The sequence below is a fragment of the Tachysurus vachellii genome, chromosome 19 (genome assembly GCF_030014155.1).
Source record: "Tachysurus vachellii isolate PV-2020 chromosome 19, HZAU_Pvac_v1, whole genome shotgun sequence".
Lineage (NCBI taxonomy): Eukaryota > Metazoa > Chordata > Actinopteri > Siluriformes > Bagridae > Tachysurus > Tachysurus vachellii.
Genome location: NC_083478.1, coordinates 10,121,614 through 10,147,402, shown reverse-complemented (window position 1 = coordinate 10,147,402; position 25,789 = coordinate 10,121,614). Strand labels below are relative to the sequence as shown.

The window sequence follows — 25,789 nt, the reverse complement described above, 5'->3', positions numbered from 1 at the left end:
TCATGAGCAAATTTATTATGGTATGTTCCATCTTTAATAGAGTAGCAAATGCTTTTCACAGCACCCCTACTATGTAGTCTTAACATTTTTTTCAGGTTATAAATTGCAGTATAAAATTTAGTATTAAATTATATTATGAGAATGGTGAATAATTGTGCAAGGGACTGTACATCATCTGTCAAGTTCTTTACGCTTCAAGGAATAAAAAATAACAGTGTGCTGTGTCAATTTGATCAAGGATATTTTTAAGGCTCATTTAGATTTTTATTTTTTTTTTTGCCACTGTCACCTTGGGATTGCTTATTAGGTATTTACACCATAGATTCTTTTGAAACTACTGAATAATATTCATGACAAGAAAACAGATATATTATAAATATTAAATATTATAAATATTACAAAGATTATATTACTGCCAAGTTACTGACTAGGCATGATTATGTATGTTTAAGTAATGAATAATGAAAAGACATGAAGATGCAGAACCTGCAGGCTCTCTGGAGGTGGTGGAATGCCCTCCAATTCGTTGTCACAAATTAGGTAAAGGTATGGCATCTTTTTGAGTTTCTGGAATTAAAAAATACTTATGTTACAAATTAAAACAACATCAAATAGATGATCTTGTCATGTGAAATACTGGCACACGTTATGATGCATTCAATACCTTTAAAATTGTTGATCTGATGCCATTTTGGGTCTATTGCGATTTTAATTTAGTTACTTGGTTCCCAGCCAGTGATAGTTCCTCCAGTTGGTCCAGTTTAAAGAACTCTCTGTCCCCTATTTCCGAAATTAGATTGCTGGTCAGAACAATTTTTTAAATGTGCCAATAAGTCAAGTCAAGTCAAGTAAAGAAGCTTTTATTGTCATTTCAACCATATATAGCTTTTGCAGTACATAGCGAAATGAGACAACGTTTATCCAGGATCATGGTGCTACATAAAACAAAGACAGGGCTATAAGGACTTAGTAAGTAGTCTTAGCCACATAAAGTGCAACTGTGCAACCTGGTGCAAACAGTGCAGGACAAGACAAACAAGACAGACAAGACAGTGCAGGACAAAAGACAGTGCAGACAAAAAGTTACAAGACAATACAAAAAGGACAAAAAATACAATACACAAAAGACAATAAATACAATACACAAAAGACAATAAACAGTAAACAGAAACAGCGCCGACCAGTGTAAATACTGTATGTGAATACCGAATGTTCAAACAATATTTCGTGCGGTAACATTAGAATGAACAGAGTTTCTTAGCAGCAGGTCCTTGAGATAATATATAGAATTGTGCAAAAACAGAAAATGACTGAAATATTGTACAGTATGTGCAAAATGGCTGAAATATTGTACAATATGTGCAAAACGGCTGAAATGTTAGACAGTTTGTGCAAAAGAACAAAAAAGTGTGCAAAACAGCATGGAAACACTTTGATGGATGTAAGCAGCATGTAAACAGTTTGATGTGTCAGTGTGTGTGTTTTGTGTTTGTCTGTGCAGTCCATACAGATGATGTGCGTGTATATGTTGTGCTCAGTACAGTTCAGTTCAGTTATTGAGAAGTCTGATGGCTTGTGGGAATAAACCGTTACACAGACTGGTCGTGAGGGCCCGAAAGCTTCGGTACCTTTTTCCAGACGGCAGTAGGGTGAAGAGTGTGTGTGAGGGGTGTGTGGGGTCATCCACAATGCTGTTGGCTTTGCGGATGCAGCGTGTGGTGTAAATGTCCATGATAGAGGGAAGAGAGACCCCAAGGATCTTCTCAGCTGTCCTCACTATCCGCTGCAGGGTTTTGCGATCCGAGATCGTACAGTTCCCAAACCAGACAGTGATGGAGCTGCTCAGAATGCTCTCAATGTTCCCTCTGTAGAACATGGTCAGGATGGGGGGAGGGATAGGTGCCTTTCTCAGCCTTCGTAGGAAGTAGAGACGCTGCTGGGCTTTCTTGGTACTGTATAATAAATACACATAGAAAACACATTAAAAAAACAAAAATGATTGTGTAACATAAAATATCATATCTTAAAATATGCTTTTTTCCAAAGTTCTGTCAGAGTGGTGCAGTGACTAATTGCAGCACATAAGAAGTGAATGAAATATCTGACTTTATGCTTTGGGAAGCATGCTTTAATAGGTCAAAACTCTTTCCTTTGCAAGAGCTGTGTGCTGACTTCAGATGTTGCCTTTCAGAAAATATCATTCATTATTCTGACTACACTAATTCAGGGCCAGATAATACACATTGCATTCACTTTAGCCACTCTCTCTATAATTTTCCTTACAAGCAGCAAAATCCTTGTTGGTGATTTTGGAGATTTTATTGATGCATGCATAAAGGTATGTGGTTTCCTTTGGCAGAGCCGGCACTGATTTTCAATTCTGGGCTGACCTCTTCACAATACACAGATACAGAGAAGCATACTTGTACACTCAGCAAGAAAGTGGGTGATAGGGCTGCTGCACATAACATCCATGGTAGAAGCAGAAAGGAGAATAATAACATCTGTAGGTCCATTTTCTACAATTCAGAAGTAGTATTGAGCAAGACCATAAGTGTTTAGATCTGTGTCTTCACCGAGAGCCTTTAAAGTAATTTTTTGGGGGCCCTGCCTATGAACTACTGTGACAGCCTTTAACTCACTGTGTGCTGTTGGATGCCCTTGCAGTACCTGCATCATAGGAACTGTGAACCCTTGGACAGATGCATAATTTATTAAAGGGAAGCCTGGCAGACTCAGCTTGCATCTCAATACACCTATCAGTCAACACCCCACAGAAGGTTAAGCAGCTACATAGTTAAAAATAAAAAAGATAAATAAGCAATTCTTAATCTAGATGCAACACATAATTTAGAATAACCCTCACAGCAGTGAAACCTTTCATTTCACTGATAGATATGATACATATACTAGTTGCAAAAATACATCAGATTTTGCAAAGTATGACTTCTATATGTCATTTGCTCTGACAGCCAATAAGAATAAAGCTGTCAGTAAACTAACTGAATTACCATAAACTGGTCTTAAATCCGGGGGCTTAGTGGTTAGCACGTTTGCCTCACACCGCCAGGGTCGGGGTTCGATTCCCGCCTCCACCTTGTGTGTGTGGAGTTTGCATGTTCTCCCCGTGCCTCGGGGGTTTCCTCCGGGTACTCTGGTTTCCTCCCGCGGTCCAAAGACATGCATGGTAGGTTGATTGGCATCTCTGGAAAATTGTCCGTAGTGTGTGATTGCGTGAGTGAATGAGTGTGTGTGTGCCCTGCGATGGGTTGGCACACCGTCCAGGGTGTATCCTGCCTTGATGCCCGATGACGCCTGAGATAGGCACAGGCTCCCCGTGACCCGAGGTAGTTCGGATAAGCGGTAGAAAATGAGATGAGTGAGTGGTCTTAAATCCATATGTTGTATTTCATAGAGGAGGCTCTGACAACATGTCAAGTTCTTTTTCTGATTTGTGTGCAACTGCAAACTGTTCAAAACCTCCATCTGGGGCAAATATTTAATTCTCCCACAGATGCTACAGACTGTGTGTTGAGTCACAAAAGAAGAAAATCAACAGCACTTATTAATGACCATCATATATCAGTAACCTTTAACAGATTAACCTTTTACGAATGGACATTGAAATATATTGAATGATATTCTGGAAAAATCAGTATAAGAAGCTCATGTGTCTTGCTGTATTATACATATGAATTATGTACACTGTAAATTTTGCATTGTCTAAAGTGATCTAGCTTTTGTGATATGAGATACAGCAGAAACTATATCAGTGAAGTGAAGCATTGTCATACCATTATTTTTTTATCCTGTTTGACTTGTATCAGCACACTATAAATGCCTTAATATGAGCTGTAGGTCCCTAATATGAGTACATACAGACTTTTAGATGACGCCCTTTTCCAAAGTGACTTACACTTTACAAAAATGAGAAATTAAGGGTTAAAGTAGTAGCTTTCTGGACTTGGGATACAAACTCACAACCTTCCAATTGGTAAACCAACACCTCAAACACTAAGCTGATGCATTCATGCATTCATGCCAGTGTGCTGATGCATTCATTATCAAATTTAAATTGAGTCTAGATAATAAATTCTTGTGTCAAATTAGACGTCTCTTTTATTCTTTTCCTGTCCTTAACTTTTGCTGTCTTTCCTTATTAGCACTTGACCATATAACAGAAAGGTTATATCTAACAAACCTCTAATGTGCGTTTTGTACACTTTTTGCACATTAAACCTATAAACCTCAGCAAACTAGAAAGAATTTTGTTGGGTCCTGTTTGCTTCCAGCATTCCCAGCATAGGATCTAAAGATGCACCACAACCCTTACCAGAATAAAGTGGTTTCTCAAAATGAGTTAATAACAAAAATGGCCTACAGTAAATGTACATATTGTGTTTTTGCTTGTCGGACCAAGAGAGTCTGAGTAACCTGAATAAAAAACACTAATATACCTATATAATATACCTATGTGAGGAACCTAGAAAGGATTTTGTTGTGGGACAAAAAGCACATTACTCTTATCAGTTGATTAAAAAGCTTTATGTATTTAAAATCTAGTCAAATTTGCTCCACATTTGGTCTGAACCCTAAAATGGTAAATGTATTATATTTGATACATGAGATTCTGAGACCTCTGGAACACCTGCATTATCATTACATTCCTCAAAAACCTGTTGTATACAATCTGAGACTTCTCTTCTGCCCCCTAGTGGACGTCTCTAAGCCCTGCAGTCAAAAACAGGCTTTAGGATGTCTTTTCCAATACGGCTGTCTTCATGGACTGACTTTATGTTTTTTGAAGGGACATCTTTGCTCATTTTGAAAAGGTTACGGTAAAAATAGCATATATTTATTGTTAGGTTATATATATTGAAGCAACTAATAATAAATTGATATTTGTACAGAATGTTATTGTAAAATAATGTTGAATATATGTGTATCAAATATGATACAGCAGGTGTATTGCATTTCATAATTCAACCTGCATTACTCCTGCAAAAGTGCCAATTTTATATAAGTTTTTATTATTTATTGACCTAATTACAAATGAAAAGGTCATCATAATATAATTTTAAACTGATTCCAATCTAATAGAATTGAAACATTTACAGTGTCGCTTGAGAGATTGAGAACTCTCAAGCGAATGATCAAATGGATCTTCACTTTGAAAAAAATGACCTTTAAAAAGGTGACAGAGTGGGAACTGGTAAGAGTGAAGTTGACAAAAGTATATTAAGGAGTGGAATGTAGCCCAAGTTGTAACATACCAACTAGTCAAGCTTAACCCCAAATCACTATTAACAATGTTAAAATGATTGAGCAACTGTACAGATTTGTGTCACATCCCCTGAATAAGATATTTGACTACTACAATTGTTACAAAAAACACCAACACTTTAATTCATGAGTAGTTTTATACATGAAAAAAAAAAATGGTAGCATCCAGAGGAAAATAACGTGGAAAATTCTTCATCATACTGATTGTTCAGGGCATAGTTTTGCTTTACAGCTGACTTCTTGAATGTTTGCAGTGTTGTAAGATATGGCAGGTGATCAGGACGCATAAAGAACACAACTGGATCCATTTTCACCAATGCGATACGACACTTCATTGGGGTCCACCCACAGTGTTAGCTCACATGGAAGCAGGGAAAAGATTTTCTCCTGTGTAATGCCAACGGCCCAGGCAGCTTTGCCTATCAAAGGGTCCATTTTGTGGTTGATGCGCAAGCATCTGTAGCCTGACCCTCTGCAAGGATCTTGGGGAAACCAGTGTTGCTCGTAGTACTCTGAAAGAAAAAAAGGTAAAGCAAGATAAGAAAGGATCCTCAATACTATTTTCTATTTTCTGTCACGCCGCCTTCACCACCCACAAGCAGCCTACAAGCACTACTCACTCTACAACCACCCAGGTCTAGAATCAGGCACTAGACTAAGTGAATTATGGCTGTAGTATTAATACATTTTTTAAAAACTTATAGTTTTTTTTTTTAGTTATTTTTTTAGTTTAGTTTTTTTAGTTTTTTTAGTTATACCAAGATGTACTTGTATATGCAAGGCCTACAGCAGATTCAAAATTCTCGCTTTGTTCTGTTTTCGTTTAAATTTGTTTCCCTTTCAGGGCAGACACAATGTAGAACTTTAGAAAGCCCAGTAACTAATAACTATATAATAACTAATTTTATAGTATAAAAAAATAACTCAATGTATTTATCTAGTCAATACGTGTCTGATAAAACTATCTGTAGAAATGTGAATGACTAGAAGGAAAAAAAAAAACAGGCTGTAATGAATATTGAAACTCCTCGTACCAAGTAGCGTCTTCTGCAGGGAAAAGTTTAAGTGATGAAGTTGATCTTCAGTAAGAAGGCCAGTCATCCTGACCAGACTGCTAACAAAATTAGCAGCTGTAGAGACTTCTGTTCTCATGTTTGCCGAACAGCAACACCTGTAAAAAGACCGATGGATTAGAATGGCGATGTATTCAGAGCCACAGTCGGGAAAAACGTCTGTTACTGTTCAGGATGAAAGAGTTACCTGATTAAATATATAATATACAAAACAAAGAAGGATTTGAAGCGATTTATATTTAAAAATACTCTGTGAGTACAGTGTAATTATCAGCTCTGACGTTGAAGCAAGTGCGGACAAATTTCCTGCTCTTTCTAACTTAAACTCTCTGGTTGTCGCAAAGGTTCCATCTGAATACGCGGAAACGTCATCAGTCATTCAAGTGACGTCACACAGTGTTTTCATTTCAATTTAAATTCAACATTTAACACTAATTAACTATGAACCGAGTAAAAGTACAAACCCACATACATAAACAAAAATCACACATGACTGCTATAACGTGAATGATCACATCCCCTGTTCTTTATTACAGACTGGAAGAAAATTCAGAATAGATGTTAAATGCTGTACAATTTAATTTTCGTTTCGGACAGTGTATTATTAACAAATGACAAAACAATTGTTCCTATTTCATTAGCCTATTGCCCATTTCTGATCTAAATATTAATATAGTTTATTAGGGAAGCATGTTGTCTGCCATGATGTATTAACTACTTATTCTGCATGGAGAAACAAAATACCATTATTTTCTTTTTAGGCAAAAGCTTGGTTGTCTGATTCTTTATATTTTTTCAACCCATGGACATGATAGAAAAATACAATTCAGTGAATAACCATAAAGTGTGGCACTATTTTTTCTTTTTTTTTTTTTTTTTATTATTAATTAATAATATAAATCATTTGCATCCCATGTGTAATCTAATTTCAGTTTCATCCAGTATCATGAGCAAATTTATTATGGTATGTTCCATCTTTAATAGAGTAGCAAATGCTTTTCACAGCACCCCTACTATGTAGTCTTAACATTTTTTTCAGGTTATAAATTGCAGTATAAAATTTAGTATTAAATTATATTATGAGAATGGTGAATAATTGTGCAAGGGACTGTACATCATCTGTCAAGTTCTTTACGCTTCAAGGAATAAAAAATAACAGTGTGCTGGGTCAATTTGATCAAGGATATTTTTAAGGCTCATTTAGATTTTTTTTTTTTTTTTGCCACTGTCACCTTGGGATTGCTTATTAGGTATTTACACCATAGATTCTTTTGAAACTACTGAATAATATTCATGACAAGAAAACAGATATATTATAAATATTAAATATTAGAAATAATACAAAGATTATATTACTGCCAAGTTACTGCCAAGTGCTGATTAGGCATGATTATGTATGTTTAAGTAATGAATAATGAATTCAGGGCCTTCATCACCTGCATTACCCACTGTTTCATAGTCTGGGGCTGCAATGACCTTTTCCTTGGATGAGGGCCAACCAAATATTTAAGAGTAAAGAAAGAAGTTAAGAAGAAGGAAAAATAAAGATTGGTTTATATATAATGTGCTATGCTCTTTAATGCTTCTTAAATGTGTCCTTTCCAGTTTCCAGGTCAGTTCCAGTTTGTTGAATTGGTTGTGCATCAGAATGTTTGTCCCAACATGGGTTGCACTGCTGTCTCCTGCATACCATTGCTTAGATACTTGAAAAAGTTATGGTAAAAATAGCATATATTTATTGCCAGGTTACATATATTGAAGCAACTAATAATAAATTGATATTTGTACAGAATGTTATCGTAAAATAATGTTGAATATATGTGTATCAAATATGATACAGCAGGTGTATTGCATTTCATAATTCAACCTGCATTAATCCTGCCATGGTGACAAGTTTTTATTATTTATTGAACTAATTAAAAATGAAAAAGTCATCTTAATATAATTTTAAAATGATTCCAATCTAATAGAATTGAAACCTTTACAGCTTGAAAGTTTGTGAACTCTTTAGAAAATTCTATATTTTTGCATAAATATCAACCAAAACATCATCAGATTTTCACACTCCTAAGTCCTAAAAGTAAACAGAGTGAATGCAATCAATCAAATGTTATTATCCGTTATTTAAAAAAAAGTACATAAAAAATAAAATAAAAAATTATATCTTATTAAGGAATAAAAAAATAACAGTGTGTTGTACCAATTTGTTCATGGATATTGCTAAGGTTAATAAACTTGGGATTGCTTATTAGGTATTTACACCCTAGAATATTTTGAAACTACTGAATAATATTCATGACCAGAAAACAGATGTACATATATTATAAATATTAAATATTATAACTATTACAAAGATTCTATTACTGCCAAGCGCTGACTAGGCATGATTATATATGTTTAAGTAATGAATAATGAAAAGACATGGAGATGCACAACATGCAGGCTCTCTGGAATTGGTGGAATGGCCTCCAATTCATTGTATGCGATATTTTTGAGTTTCTGGAATTAAAAATACCTATTTTACAAATTAAAACAACATCAAATAGATGATCTTGTCATGTGAAATACTGGCACATGAATGATGATCCCTTAGACTGCCTTAGGACATTCATTATCAAATTTCACTTCAATTAAGGGTGGTAAAGTGGTAGCTTGCTGGATATGGTATACGAATTTACAACCTTCCGATTGGTAATCCAACACCTTAACCACTAAGCTACTACATTTCAGTGTGCTGATGTTGAATGATGACCCCTTACACTGCCAGGGCATTCATTATCAAATTTCACTTGCGATAAACTACTGAAATGACCTTTAAAAAGGTGACAGAGTGGAAACTGGTAAGAGTGAAGTTGACAAAAGTGTATTAAGAAGTGGAATGCAGCCCAATTTGTAACATACCAACTAGTCATGCTTAACCCCAAATCACTATTAACAATGTTAAAATGATTGAGCAACTATACAGATTTGTGTCACATCCCCTGAATAAGATATTTGACTACTACAATTGTTACAAAAAACACCAACACGTTAATTCATGAGTAGTTTTATACATGTAAAAAAAAAAATGGTAGCATACAGATGAAAATGACGTGGAAAGTTCTTCATCATATTGATTGTTCAGGGCATAGTTTTGCTTTACAGCTGACTTCTTGAATGTTTGCAGTGTTGTAAGATATGGCAGGTGATCAGGACGCATAAAGAACACAACTGGATTCATTTTCACCAATGCGATACGACACTTCATTGGGGTCCACCCACAGTGTTAGCTCACATGGAAGCAGGGAAAAAGTTCGTCTTAAAACTTCGTCTAAAGTTCGTGTTAGTCTTAGCCACATAAAGTGCAACTGTGCAACCTGGTGCAAACAGTGCAGGACAAAAGACAGTGCAGGACAAAAAACAGTGCAGACAAAAAGTTACAAGACAATACAAAAAGGACAAAAAATACAATACACAAAAGACAATAAATACAATACACAAAAGACAATAAACAGTAAACAGAAACAGCGTCGACCAGTGTAAATAATGTATGTGAATACCGAATGTTCAAACAATATTTCGTGCGGTAACATTAGAATGAACAGAGTTTCTTAGCAGCAGATCCTTGAGATAATATATAGAATTGTGCAAAAACAGAAAATGACTGAAATATTGTACAGTATGTGCAAAATGGCTGAAATATTGTACAATATGTGCAAAACGGCTGAAAGGTTGGACAGTTTGTGCAAAAGAACAAAAAAAGTGTGCAAAACAGCATGGAAACACTTTGATGGATGTAAGCAGCATGTAAACAGTTTGATGTGTCAGTGTGTGTGTTTTGTGTGGGTCTGTGCAGTCCATACAGATGATGTGTATATGTTGTGCTCAGTACAGTTCAGTTCAGTTATTGAGAAGTCTGATGGCTTGTGGGAATAAACCGTTACACAGACTGGTCGTGAGGGCCCGAATGCTTCGGTACCTTTTTCCAGACGACAGTAGGGTGAAGAGTGTGTGTGAGAGGTGTGTGGGGTCATCCACAATGCTGTTGGCTTTGTCCATAAATGTCCATGATAGAGGGAAGAGAGACCCCAAGGATCTTCTCAGCTGTCCTCACTATCCGCTGCAGGGTTTGCGATCCGAGATCGTACAGTTCCCAAACCAGACAGTGATGCAGCTGCTCAGAATGCTCTCAATGTTCCCTCTGTAGAACATGGCCAGGATGGGGGGAGGGATAGGTGCCTTTCTCAGCCTTCGTAGGAAGTAGAGAAGTATCATATCTTAAAATATGCTTTTTACCAAAGTTCTGTCAGAGTGGTGCAGTGACTAATTGCAGCACATAAGAAGTGAATGAAATATCTGACTTTATGCTTTGGGAAGCATGCTTTAATAGGTCAAAACTCTTTCCTTTGCAAGAGCTGTGTGCTGACTTCAGATGTTGCCTTTCAGAAAATATCATTCATTATTCTGACTACACTAATTCAGGGCCAGATAATACACATTGCATTCACTTTAGCCACTCTCTCTATAATTTTCCTTACAAGCAGCAAAATCCTTGTTGGTGATTTTGGAGATTTTATTGATGCATACATAAAGGTATGTGGTTTCCTTTGGCAGAGCCGGCACTGATTTTCAATTCTGGGCTGACCTCTTCACAATACACAGATCCAGAGAAGCATACTTGTACACTCAGCAAGAAAGTGGGAAGATCTAGGAGGAAATCATTGACATCATCTTACTGTAAATACTATTCTAACTTGAATATTTTCATTGATGTATGTTTTTATATATACATTTAACAATCACCTGCTTCTTTTTCTCTACCGCTGAACCTTCATCACCTGCATTATCCACTGTTTCATAGTCTGGTGCTGCAATGACCTTTTCCTTGAACGAGGGCCAACCAAAAATTTAAGAGTAAAGAAAGAAGTTAAGAAGAAGGAAAAATAAAGATTGGTTTATATATAATGTACTATGCTCTTTAATGCTTCTTAAATGTGTCCTTTCCAGTTTCCAGTTCAGTTCCAGTTTGTTGAAGTGCGTGTGCAACAGAATGTTTGTCCCTGCATGACGTGGGTTGCACTGCTGTCTTCTGCATAACATTTCTTAGATATTTCATACAGTATCTGGTATGATGCACTTTTATTTCAGAATTTTCTTGTGTATAAATTGAGGAAAATGGTTCAATGATATAAAGTACTGCATTAAAATATATTTTCTTCTAAAGGTAAAATCTGCAAGTAAATTCTTACAAACATGCTAGCACATAGTCAACATGCACTGTTAAAAAAATCCTGTCCTGGATTCAGTTAGACTTTATTGGGCTTCTTACCTTTTTTCTTTACCTCCATGAAAATGCTATCTTCTTACTGCCACTCCTCTAAATCCCCTTTCAGAAAACCATTCTCTTGAAGATCCATTGGATCATTTTGTGCTGCTGCACATAACATCCATGGTAGAAGCAGAAAGGAGAATAATAACATCTGTAGGTCCATTTTCTACAATTCAGAAGTGGTATTGAGCAAGACCATAAGTGTTTAGATCTGTGTCTTCACCGAGAGCCTTTAAAGTAATTTTGTGGGGGCCCTGCCTATGAACTACTGTGACAGCCTTTAACTCACTGTGTGCTGTTGGATGCCCTTGCAGTACCTGCATCATACGAACTGTGAACCCTTGGACAGATGCAAAATTTATTAAAGGGAAGCCTGGCAGACTCAGCTTGCATCTCAATACACCTATCAGTCAACACCCCACAGAAGGTTAAGCAGCTACATAGTTAAAAATAAAAAAAGATAAATAAGCAATTCTTAATCTAGATGCAACACATAATTTAGAATAACCCTCACAGCAGTGAAACCTTTCATTTCACTGATAGATATGATACATATACTAGTTGCAAAAATACATCAGATTTTGCAAAGTATGACTTCTATATGTCATTTGCTCTGACAGCCTATAAGAATAAAGCTGTCAGAAAACTAACTGAATTACCATAAACTGGTCTTAAATCCGGGGGGCACGGTGGCTTAGCACGTTTGCCTCACACCGCCAGGGTCGGGGTTCGATTCCCGCCTCCACCTTGTGTGTGTGGAGTTTGCATGTTCTCCCCGTGCCTCGGGGGTTTCCTCCGGGTACTCTGGTTTCCTCCCCCGGTCCAAAGACATGCATGGTAGGTTGATTGGCATCTCTGGAAAATGGTCCGTATTGTATGATTGAGTGAGTGAATGAGTGTGTGTGTGCCCTGCGATGGGTTGGCACACCGTCCCGGGTGTCTCCTGCCTTGATGCCCGATGACGCCTGAGATAGGCACAGGCTCCCCGTGACCCGAGGTAGTTCGGATAAGCGGTAGAAAATGAGATGAGTGAGTGGTCTTAAATCCATATGTTGTATTTCATAGAGGAGGCTCTGACAACATGTCAAGTTCTTTTTCTGATTTGTGTGCAACTGCAAACTGTTCAAAACCTCCATCTGGGGCAAATATTTAATTCTCCCACAGATGCTACAGACTGTGTGTTGAGTCACCAAAGAAGAAAATCAACAGCACTTATTAATGACCATCATATATCAGTAACCTTTAACAGATTAACCTTTTACGAATGGACATTGAAATATATTGAATGATATTCTGGAAAAATCAGTATAAGAAGCTCATGTGTCTTGCTGTATTATACATATGAATTATGTACACTGTAAATTTTGCATTGTCTAAAGTGATCTAGCTTTTGTGATATGAGATACAGCAGAAACTATATCAGTGAAGTGAAGCATTGTCATACCATTATTTTTTTATCCTGTTTGACTTGTATCAGCACACTATAAATGCCTTAATATGAGCTGTAGGTCCCTAATATGAGTACATACAGACTTTTAGATGACGCCCTTTTCCAAAGTGACTTACACTTTACAAAAATGAGAAATTAAGGGTTAAAGTAGTAGCTTTCTGGACTTGGGATACAAACTCACAACCTTCCAATTGGTAAACCAACACCTCAAAGACTAAGCTGATGCATTCATGCACTCATGCCAGTGTGCTGATGCATTCATTATCAAATTTCAATTGAGTCTAGATAATAAATTCTTGTGTCAAATTAGACGTCTCTTTCATTCTTTTCCTGTCCTTAACGTTTGCTGTCTTTCCTTATTAGCACTTGACCATATAAAAGAAAGGTTATGTCTAACAAACCTCTAATGTGCATTTTGTACACTTTTTGCACATTTAACCTATAAACCTCAGCAAACTAGGAAGAAATTTGTTGGGTCCTATTTGCTTCCAGCATTCCCAGCATAGGATCTAGAGATGCACCACAACCCTTACCAGAATAAAGTGGTTTCTCAAAATGAGTTAATAATAGAAAGGATTTTGTTGGGGGACAAAAAGCACATTACTCTTATCAGTTGATTAAAAAGCTTTATGTATTTAAAATCTAGTCAAATTTGCTCCACATTTGGTCTGAACCCTAAAATGGTAAATGTATTATATTTGATACATGAGATTCTGAGACCTCTGGAACACCTGCATTATCATTACATTCTTCAAAAACCTGTTGTATACAATCTGAGACTTGTCTTCTGCCCCCTAGTGGACGTCACTAAGCCCTGCAGTCAAAAGCAGGCTTTAGGATGTCTTTTCCAATACGGCTGCCTTCATGGACTGACTTTATGTTTTTTGAAGGGACATCTTTGCTCATTTTGAAAAGGTTACGGTAAAAATAGCATATATTTATTGTTAGGTTATATATATTGAAGCAACTAATAATAAATTGATATTTGTACAGAATGTTATTGTAAAATAATGTTGAATATATGTGTATCAAATATGATACAGCAGGTGTATTGCATTTCATAATTCAACCTGCATTACTCCTGCAAAAGTGCCAAGTTTATATAAGTTTTTATTATTTATTGACCTAATTACAAATGAAAAGGTCATCATAATATAATTTTAAACTGATTCCAATCTAATAGAATTGAAACATTTACAGTGTCGCTTGAGAGATTGAGAACTCTCAAGCGAATGATCAAATAGATCTTCACTTTGAAAAAAATGACCTTTAAAAAGGTGACAGAGTGGGAACTGGTAAGAGTGAAGTTGACAAAAGTATATTAAGGAGTGGAATGTAGCCCAAGTTGTAACATACCAACTAGTCATGCTTAACCCCAAATCACTATTAACAATGTTAAAATGATTGAGCAACTGTACAGATTTGTGTCACATCCCCTGAATAAGATATTTGACTACTACAATTGTTACAAAAAACACCAACACTTTAATTCATGAGTAGTTTTATACATGTAAAAAAAATGGTAGCATCCAGAGGAAAATAACGTGGAAAATTCTTCATCATATTGATTGTTCAGGGCATAGTTTTGCTTTACAGCTGACTTCTTGAATGTTTGCAGTGTTGTAAGATATGGCAGGTGATCAGGACGCATAAAGAACACAACTGGATCCATTTTCACCAATGCGATACGACACTTCATTGGGGTCCACCCACAGTGTTAGCTCACATGGAAGCAGGGAAAAGATTTCCTCCTGTGTAATGCCAACGGCCCAGGCAGCTTTGCCTATCAAAGGGTCCATTTTGTGGTTGATGCGCAAGCATCTGTAGCCTGATCCTCTGCAAGGATCTTGGGGAAACCAGTGTTGCTCGTAGTACTCTGAAAGGAAAAAAAGGTAACGCAAGATAAGAAAGGATCCTCAATACTATTTTCTATTTTCTGTCACGCCGCCTTCACCACCCACAAGCAGCCTACAAGCACTACTCACTCTACAACCACCCAGGTCTAGAATCAGGCACTAGACTAAGTGAATTATGGCTGTAGTATTAATACATTTTTTAAAAACTTATAGTTTTTTTTTAGTTATTTTTTTAGTTTAGTTTTGTAGTTTTTTTAGTTATACCAAGATGTACTTGTATATGCAAGGCCTACAGCAGATTCAAAATTCTCGCTTTGTTCTGTTTTCGTTTAAATTTGTTTCCCTTTCAGGGCAGACACAATGTAGAACTTTAGAAAGCCCAGTAACTAATAACTATATAATAACTAATTTTATAGTATAAAAAAAATAACTCAATGTATTTATCTAGTCAATACGTGTCTGATAAAACTATCTGTAGAAATGTGAATGACTAGAAGGAAAAAAAAAACAGGCTGTAATGAATATTGAAACTCCTCGTACCAAGTAGCGTCTTCTGCAGGGAAAAGTTTAAGTGATGAAGTTGATCTTCAGTAAGAAGGCCAGTCATCCTGACCAGACTGCTAACAAAATTAGCAGCTGTAGAGACTTCTGTTCTCATGTTTGCCGAACAGCAACACCTGTAAAAAGACCGATGGATTAGAATGGCGATGTATTTAGAGCCACAGTCGGGAAAAACGTCTGTTACTGTTCAGGATGAAAGAGTTACCTGATTAAATATATAATATACAAAACAAAGAAGGATTTGAAGCGATTTATATTTAAAAATACTCTGTGAGTACAGTGTAATTATCAGCTCTGACGTTGAAGCAAGTGCGGACAAATTTCCTGCTCTTTCTAACTTAAACTCTCTGGTTGTCGCAAAGGTTCCATCTGAATACGCGGAAACGTCATCAGTCATTCAAGTGACGTCACACAGTGTTTTCATTTCAATTTAAATTCAACATTTAACACTAATTAACTATGAACCGAGTAAAAGTACAAACCCACATACATAAACAAAAATCACACATGACTGCTATAACGTGAATGATCACATCCCCTGTTCTTTATTACAGACTGGAAGAAAATTCAGAATAGATGTTAAATGCTGTACAATTTAATTTTCGTTTCGGACAGTGTATTATTAACAAACGACAAAACACTTGTTCCTATTTCATTAGCCTATTGCCCATTTCTGATCTAAATATTAATATAGTTTATTAGGGAAGCATGTTGTCTGCCATGATGTATTAACTACTTATTCTGCATGGAGAAACAAAATACCATTATTTTCTTTTTAGGCAAAAGCTTGGTTGTCTGATTCTTTATATATTTTCAACCCATGGACATGATAGAAAAATACAATTCAGTGAATAACCATAAAGTCTGGCACTATTTTTTAATTTTTTTTCTTTTTATTAATTAATATTATAAATCATTTGCCTCCCATGTGTAATCTAATTTCAGTTTCATCCAGTATCATGAGCAATTTTTTTATGGTATGTTCCATCTTTAATAGAGTAGCAAATGCTTTTCACAGCACCCCTACTATGTAGTCTTAACATTTTTTTCAGGTTATAAATTGCAGTATAAAATTTAGTATTAAATTATATTATGAGAATGGTGAATAATTGTGCAAGGGACTGTACATCATCTGTCAAGTTCTTTACGCTTCAAGGAATAAAAAATAATAGTGTGCTGTGTCAATTTGATCAAGGATATTTTTAAGGCTCATTTAGATTTTATTTTATTTTATTTCATTTTTTTTTGCCACTGTCACCTTGGGATTGCTTATTAGGTATTTACACCATAGATTCTTTTGAAACTACTGAATAATATTCATGACAAGAAAACAGATATATTATAAATATTAAATATTATAAATATTACAAAGATTATATTACTGCCAAGTTACTGACTAAGCATGATTATGTATGTTTAATTAATGAATAATGAAAAGACATGAAGATGCACAACATGCAGGCTCTCTGGAGGTGGTGGAATGCCCTCCAATTCGTTGTCACAAATTAGGTAAAGGTATGGCATCTTTTTGAGTTTCTGGAATTAAAAAATACTTATGTTACAAATTAAAACAACATCAAATAGATGATCTTGTCATGTGAAATACTGGCACACGTTATGATGCATTCAATACCTTTAAAATTGTTGATCTGATGCCATTTTGGGTCTATTGCGATTTTAATTTAGTTACTTGGTTCCCAGCCAGTGATAGTTCCTCCAGTTGGTCCAGTTTAAAGAACTCTCTGTCCTCTATTTCCGAAATTAGATTGCTGGTCAGAACAATTTTTTAAATGTGCCTATAAGTCAAGTCAAGTCAAGTCAAGAAGCTTTTATTGTCATTTCAACCATATACAGTATAGCTGTTGCAGTACATAGCGAAATGAGACAACGTTTAAACAGGATCATGGTGCTACATAAAACAAAGACAGGGCTATAAGGACTTAGTAAGTAGTCTTAGCCACATAAAGTGCAACTGTGCAACCTGGTGCAAACAGTGCAGGACAAGACAAACAAGACAGACAAGACAGGACAAAAGACAGTGCAGGACGAAAGACAGTGCAGACAAAAAGTTACAAGACAATACAAAAAGGACAAAAAATACAATACACAAAAGACAATAAATACAATACACAAAAGACAATAAACAGAAACAGCGCCGACCAGTGTAAATACTGTATGTGAATACCGAATGTTCAAACAATATTTCGTGCGGTAACATTAGAATGAACACAGTTTCTTAGAAGCAGGTCCTTGAGATAATATATAGAATTGTGCAAAAACACCAAATGACTGAAATATTGTACAGTATGTGCAAAATGGCTGAAATGTTGTACAATATGTGCAAAACGGCTGAAATGTTGGACAGTTTGTGCAAAAGAACAAAAAAGTGTGCAAAACAGCATGGAAACACTTTGATGGATGTAAGCAGCATGTAAACAGTTTGATGTGTCAGTGTGTGTGTTTTGTGTGGGTCTGTGCAGTCCATACAGATGATGTGCGTGCATATGTTGTGCTCAGTACAGTTCAGTTCAGTTATTGAGAAGTCTGATGGCTTGTGGGAAGAAACTGTTACACAGACTGGTCGTGAGGGCCCGAAAGCTTCGGTACCTTTTTCCAGACGGCAGTAGGGTGAAGAGTGTGTGTGAGGGGTGTGTGGGGTCATCCACAATGCTGTTGGCTTTGCGGATGCAGCGTGTGGTGTAAGTGTCCATGATAGAGGGAAGAGAGACCCCAAGGATCTTCTCAGCTGTCCTCACTATCCGCTGCAGGGTTTGCGATCCGAGATCGTACAGTTCCCAAACCAGACAGTGATGCAGCTGCTCAGAATGCTCTCAATGTTCCCTCTGTAGAACATGGCCAGGATGGGGGGAGGGATAGGTGCCTTTCTCAGCCTTCGTAGGAAGTAGAGAAGTATCATATCTTAAAATATGCTTTTTTCCAAAGTTCTGTCAGAGTGGTGCAGTGACTAATTGCAGCACATAAGAAGTGAATGAAATATCTGACTTTATGCTTTGGGAAGCATGCTTTAATAGGTCAAAACTCTTTCCTTTGCAAGAGCTGTGTGCTGACTTCAGATGTTGCCTTTCAGAAAATATCATTCATTATTCTGACTACACTAATTCAGGGCCAGATAATACACATTGCATTCACTTTAGCCACTCTCTCTATAATTTTCCTTACAAGCAGCAAAATCCTTGTTGGTGATTTTGGAGATTTTATTGATGCATGCATAAAGGTATGTGGTTTCCTTTGGCAGAGCCGGCACTGATTTTCAATTCTGGGCTGACCTCTTCACAATACACAGATCCAGAGAAGCATACTTGTACACTCAGCAAGAAAGTGGGAAGATCTAGGAGGAAATCATTGACATCATCTTACTGTAAATACTATTCTAACTTGAATATTTTCATTGATGTATGTTTTTATATATACATTTAACAATCACCTGCTTCTTTTTCTCTACCGCTGAGCCTTCATCACCTGCATTATCCACTGTTTCATAGTCTGGTGCTGCAATGACCTTTTCCTTGAACGAGGGCCAACCAAAAATTTAAGAGTAAAGAAAGAAGTTAAGAAGAAGGAAAAATAAAGATTGGTTTATATATAATGTACTATGCTCTTTAATGCTTCTTAAATGTGTCCTTTCCAGTTTCCAGTTCAGTTCCAGTTTGTTGAAGTGCGTGTGCAACAGAATGTTTGTCCCAGCATGGACGTGGGTTGCACTGCTGTCTTCTGCATAACATTTCTTAGATATTTCATACAGTATCTGGTATGATGCACTTTTATTTCAGAATTTTCTTGTGTATAAATTGAGGAAAATGGTTCAATGATATAAAGTACTGCATTAAAATATATTTTCTTCTAAAGGTAAAATCTGCAAGTAAATTCTTACAAACATGCTAGCACATAGTCAACATGCACTGTTAAAAAAATCCTGTCCTGGATTCAGTTAGACTTTATTGGGCTTCTTACCTTTTTTTCTTTACCTCCATGAAAATGCTATCCTTTTACTGCCACTCCTCTAAATCCCCTTTCAGAAAACCATTCTCTTGAAGATCCATTTGATCATTTTGTGCTGCTGCACATAACATCCATGGTAGAAGCAGAAAGGAGAATAATAACATCTGTAGGTCCATTTTCTACAATTCAGAAGTAGTATTGAGCAAGACCATAAGTGTTTAGATCTGTGTCTTCACCGAGAGCCTTTAAAGTAATTTTGTGGGGGCCCTGCCTATGAACTACTGTGACAGCCTTTAACTCACTGTGTGCTGTTGGATGCCCTTGCAGTACCTGCATCATACGAACTGTGAACCCTTGGACAGATGCAAAATTTATTAAAGGGAAGCCTGGCAGACTCAGCTTGCATCTCAATACACCTATCAGTCAACACCCCACAGAAGGTTAAGCAGCTACATAGTTAAAAATAAAAAAAGATAAAAAAGCAATTCTTAATCTAGATGCAACACATAATTTAGAATAACCCTCACAGCAGTGAAACCTTTCATTTCACTGATAGATATGATACATATACTAGTTGCAAAAATACATCAGATTTTGCAAAGTATGACTTCTATATGTCATTTGCTCTGACAGCCAATAAGAATAAAGCTGTCAGTAAACTAACTGAATTACCATAAACTGGTCTTAAATCCGGGGGCTTAGTGGTTAGCACGTTTGCCTCACACCGCCAGGGTCGGGGTTCGATTCCCGCCTCCACCTTGTGTGTGTGGAGTTTGCATGTTCTCCCCGTGCCTCGGGGGTTTCCTCCGGGTACTCTGGTTTCCTCCCGCGGTCCAAAGACATGCATGGTAGGTTGATTGGCATCTCTGGAAAATTGTCCGTAGTGTGTGATTGCGTGAGTGAATGAGTGTGTGTGTGCCCTGCGATGGGTTGGCACACCGTCCAGGGTGTATCCTGCCTTGATGCCCGATGACGCCTGAGATAGGCACAGGCTCCCTGTGACCCGAGGTAGTTCGGATAAGCGGTAGAAAATGAGATGAGTGAGTGGTCTTAAATCCATATGTTGTATTTCATAGAGGAGGCTCTGACAACATGTCAAGTTCTTTTTCTGATTTGTGTGCAACTGCAAACTGTTCAAAACCTCCATCTGGGGCAAATATTTAATTCTCCCACAGATGCTACAGACTGTGTGTTGAGTCACAAAAGAAGAAAAGCAACAGCACTTATTAATGACCATCATATATCAGTAACCTTTAACAGATTAACCTTTTACGAATGGACATTGAAATATATTGAATGATATTCTGGAAAAATCAGTATAAGAAGCTCATGTGTCTTGCTGTATTATACATATGAATTATGTACACTGTAAATTTTGCATTGTCTAAAGTGATCTAGCTTTTGTGATATGAGATACAGCAGAAACTACTACTATTTTTTTCTCCTGTTTGACTTGTATCAGCACACTATAAATGCCTTAATATGAGCTGTAGGTCCCTAATATGAGTACATACAGACTTTTAGATGACGCCCTTTTCCAAAGTGACTTACACTTTACAAAAATGAGAAATTAAGGGTTAAAGTAGTAGCTTTCTGGACTTGGGATACAAACTCACAACCTTCCAATTGGTAAACCAACACCTCAAACACTAAGCTGATGCATTCATGCATTCATGCCAGTGTGCTGATGCATTCATTATCAAATTTCAATTGAGTCTAGATAATAAATTCTTGTGTCAAATTAGACGTCTCTTTCATTCTTTTCCTGTCCTTAACTTTTGCTGTCTTTCCTTATTAGCAATTGACCATATAACAGAAAGGTTATGTCTAACAAACCTCTAATGTGCGTTTTGTACACTTTTTGCACATTTAACCTATAAACCTCAGCAAACTAGGAAGAATTTTGTTGGGTCCTGTTTGCTTCCAGCATTCCCAGCATAGGATCTAAAGATGCACCACAACCCTTACCAGAATAAAGTGGTTTCTCAAAATGAGTTAATAACAAAAATGGCCTACAGTAAATGTACATATTGTGTTTTTGCTTGTCGGACCAAGAGAGTCTGAGTAACCTGAATAAAAAACACTAATATACCTATATAATATACCTATGTGAGGAACCTAGAAAGGATTTTGTTGGGGGACAAAAAGCACATTACTCTTATCAGTTGATTAAAAAGCTTTATGTATTTAAAATCTAGTCAAATTTGCTCCACATTTGGTCTGAACCCTAAAATGGTAAATGTATTATATTTGATACATGAGATTCTGAGACCTCTGGAACACCTGCATTATCATTACATTCCTCAAAAACCTGTTGTATACAATCTGAGACTTCTCTTCTGCCCCCTAGTGGACGTCTCTAAGCCCTGCAGTCAAAAACAGGCTTTAGGATGTCTTTTCCAATACGGCTGTCTTCATGGACTGACTTTATGTTTTTTGAAGGGACATCTTTGCTCATTTTGAAAAGGTTACGGTAAAAATAGCATATATTTATTGTTAGGTTATATATATTGAAGCAACTAATAATAAATTGATATTTGTACAGAATGTTATTGTAAAATAATGTTGAATATATGTGTATCAAATATGATACAGCAGGTGTATTGCATTTCATAATTCAACCTGCATTACTCCTGCAAAAGTGCCAAGTTTATATAAGTTTTTATTATTTATTGACCTAATTACAAATGAAAAGGTCATCATAATATAATTTTAAACTGATTCCAATCTAATAGAATTGAAACATTTACAGTGTCGCTTGAGAGATTGTGAACTCTCAAGCGAATGATCAAATAGATCTTCACTTTGAAAAAAATGACCTTTAAAAAGGTGACAGAGTGGGAACTGGTAAGAGTGAAGTTGACAAAAGTATATTAAGGAGTGGAATGTAGCCCAAGTTGTAACATACCAACTAGTCAAGCTTAACCCCAAATCACTATTAACAATGTTAAAATGATTGAGCAACTGTACAGATTTGTGTCACATCCCCTGAATAAGATATTTGACTACTACAATTGTTACAAAAAACACCAACACTTTAATTCATGAGTAGTTTTATACATGAAAAAAAAAATGGTAGCATTCAGAGGAAAATAACGTGGAAAATTCTTCATCATACTGATTGTTCAGGGCATAGTTTTGCTTTACAGCTGACTTCTTGAATGTTTGCAGTGTTGTAAGATATGGCAGGTGATCAGGACGCATAAAGAACACAACTGGATCCATTTTCACCAATGCGATACGACACTTCATTGGGGTCCACCCACAGTGTTAGCTCACATGGAAGCAGGGAAAAGATTTTCTCCTGTGTAATGCCAACGGCCCAGGCAGCTTTGCCTATCAAAGGGTCCATTTTGTGGTTGATGCGCAAGCATCTGTAGCCTGACCCTCTGCAAGGATCTTGGGGAAACCAGTGTTGCTCGTAGTACTCTGAAAGAAAAAAAGGTAAAGCAAGATAAGAAAGGATCCTCAATACTATTTTCTATTTTCTGTCACGCCGCCTTCACCACCCACAAGCAGCCTACAAGCACTACTCACTCTACAACCACCCAGGTCTAGAATCAGGCACTAGACTAAGTGAATTATGGCTGTAGTATTAATACATTTTTTAAAAACTTATAGTTTTTTTTTTTTAGTTATTTTTTTAGTTTAGTTTTTTTAGTTTTTTAAGTTATACGAATCTGTACTTGTATATGCAAGGCCTACAGCAGATTCAAAATTCTCGCTTTGTTCTGTTTTCGTTTAAATTTGTTTCCCTTTCAGGGCAGACACAATGTAGAACTTTAGAAAGCCCAGTAACTAATAACTATATAATAACTAATTTTATAGTATAAAAAAATAACTCAATGTATTTATCTAGTCAATACGTGTCTGATAAAACTATCTGTAGAAATGTGAATGACTAGAAGGAGAAAAAAAAACAGGCTGTAATGAATATTGAAACTCCTCGTACCAAGTAGCGTCTTCTGCAGGGAAAAGTTTAAGTGATGAAGTTGATCTTCAGTAAGAAGGCCAGTCATCCTGACCAGACTGCTAACAAAATTAGCAGCTGTAGAGACTTCTGTTCTCATGTTTGCCGAACAGCAACACCTGTAAAAAGACCGATGGATTAGAATGGCGATGTATTTAGAGCCACAGTCGGGAAAAACGTCTGTTACTGTTCAGGATGAAAGAGTTACCTGATTAAATATATAATATACAAAACAAAGAAGGATTTGAAGCGATTTATATTTAAAAATACTCTGTGAGTACAGTGTAATTATCAGCTCTGACGTTGAAGCAAGTGCGGACAAATTTCCTGCTCTTTCTAACTTAAACTCTCTGGTTGTCGCAAAGGTTCCATCTGAATACGCGGAAACGTCATCAGTCATTCAAGTGACGTCACACAGTGTTTTCATTTCAATTTAAATGAAAACATTTAACACTAATTAACTATGAACCGAGTAAAAGTACAAACCCACATACATAAACAAAAATCACACATGACTGCTATAACGTGAATGATCACATCCCCTGTTCTTTATTACAGACTGGAAGAAAATTCAGAATAGATGTTAAATGCTGTACAATTTAATTTTCGTTTCGGACAGTGTATTATTAACAAATGACAAAACAATTGTTCCTATTTCATTAGCCTATTGCCCATTTCTGATCTAAATATTAATATAGTTTATTAGGGAAGCATGTTGTCTGCCATGATGTATTAACTACTTATTCTGCATGGAGAAACAAAATACCATTATTTTCTTTTTAGGCAAAAGCTTGGTTGTCTGATTCTTTATATTTTTTCAACCCATGTACATAATAGAAAAATACAATTCAGTGAATAACCATAAAGTCTGGCACTATTTTTTTTTTTTTTTTTTTTTTATTAATCAATAATATAAATCATTTGCATCCCATGTGTAATCTAATTTCAGTTTCATCCAGTATCATGAGCAAATTTATTATGGTATGTTCCATCTTTAATAGAGTAGCAAATGCTTTTCACAACACCCCTACTATGTAGTCTTAACATTTTTTTCAGGTTTTAAATTGCAGTATAAAATTTAGTATTAAATTATATTATGAGAATGGTGAATAATTGTGCAAGGGACTGTACATCATCTGTCAAGTTCTTTACGCTTCAAGGAATAAAAAATAACAGTGTGCTGGGTCAATTTGATCAAGGATATTTTTAAGGCTCATTTAGATTTTTTTTTTTTTTTTGCCACTGTCACCTTGGGATTGCTTATTAGGTATTTACACCATAGATTCTTTTGAAACTACTGAATAATATTCATGACAAGAAAACAGATATATTATAAATATTAAATATTAGAAATAATACAAAGATTATATTACTGCCAAGTTACTGCCAAGTGCTGATTAGGCATGATTATGTATGTTTAAGTAATGAATAATGAATTCAGGGCCTTCATCACCTGCATTACCCACTGTTTCATAGTCTGGGGCTGCAATGACCTTTTCCTTGGATGAGGGCCAACCAAATATTTAAGAGTAAAGAAAGAAGTTAAGAAGAAGGAAAAATAAAGATTGGTTTATATATAATGTGCTATGCTCTTTAATGCTTCTTAAATGTGTCCTTTCCAGTTTCCAGGTCAGTTCCAGTTTGTTGAATTGGTTGTGCATCAGAATGTTTGTCCCAACATGGGTTGCACTGCTGTCTCCTGCATACCATTGCTTAGATACTTGAAAACGTTATGGTAAAAATAGCATATATTTATTGCCAGGTTACATATATTGAAGCAACTAATAATAAATTGATATTTGTACAGAATGTTATCGTAAAATAATGTTGAATATATGTGTATCAAATATGATACAGCAGGTGTATTGCATTTCATAATTCAACCTGCATTAATCCTGCCATGGTGACAAGTTTTTATTATTTATTGAACTAATTAAAAATGAAAAAGTCATCTTAATATAATTTTAAAATGATTCCAATCTAATAGAATTGAAACCTTTACAGCTTGAAAGTTTGTGAACTCTTTAGAAAATTCTATATTTTTGCATAAATATCAACCAAAACATCATCAGATTTTCACACTCCTAAGTCCTAAAAGTAAACAGAGTGAATGCAATCAATCAAATGTTATTATCCGTTATTTAAAAAAAAGTACATAAAAAATAAAATAAAAAATTATATCTTATTAAGGAATAAAAAAATAACAGTGTGTTGTACCAATTTGTTCATGGATATTGCTAAGGTTAATAAACTTGGGATTGCTTATTAGGTATTTACACCCTAGAATATTTTGAAACTACTGAATAATATTCATGACCAGAAAACAGA

The 25,789-nt window shown here is 35.9% G+C and overlaps 3 protein-coding genes and 2 pseudogenes across 3 annotated transcripts; all 5 read right to left on the bottom strand.

Moving 5' to 3' along the window:
• Positions 1-447: 447 nt before the first annotated feature.
• On the bottom strand, positions 448-11,987 carry LOC132862507 (mimecan-like; annotated as a pseudogene).
• LOC132862129 (protein BTG1-like) lies at positions 5,560-6,435 on the bottom strand. Its single transcript, XM_060894002.1, has 2 exons — positions 6,318-6,435; positions 5,560-5,795 (listed from the first exon to the last, which is right to left on the bottom strand). Exons 1-2 carry the CDS (start codon positions 6,433-6,435, stop codon positions 5,560-5,562), a joined length of 354 nt encoding a protein of 117 aa, XP_060749985.1.
• Positions 11,988-14,754: 2,767 nt separating the features above from the next.
• LOC132862411 (protein BTG1-like) lies at positions 14,755-15,628 on the bottom strand. Its single transcript, XM_060894413.1, has 2 exons — positions 15,511-15,628; positions 14,755-14,990 (listed from the first exon to the last, which is right to left on the bottom strand). Exons 1-2 carry the CDS (start codon positions 15,626-15,628, stop codon positions 14,755-14,757), a joined length of 354 nt encoding a protein of 117 aa, XP_060750396.1.
• Positions 15,629-16,947: 1,319 nt separating this feature from the next.
• On the bottom strand, positions 16,948-19,827 carry LOC132862506 (mimecan-like; annotated as a pseudogene).
• A 2,857-nt stretch (positions 19,828-22,684) lies between these two features.
• LOC132862410 (protein BTG1-like) lies at positions 22,685-23,561 on the bottom strand. The gene is made up of 2 exons (XM_060894412.1): positions 23,444-23,561; positions 22,685-22,920 (listed from the first exon to the last, which is right to left on the bottom strand). The coding sequence occupies exons 1-2, from the start codon at positions 23,559-23,561 to the stop codon at positions 22,685-22,687; spliced, it is 354 nt and encodes a 117-aa protein (XP_060750395.1).
• Between the last annotated feature and the right edge of the window lie 2,228 nt (positions 23,562-25,789).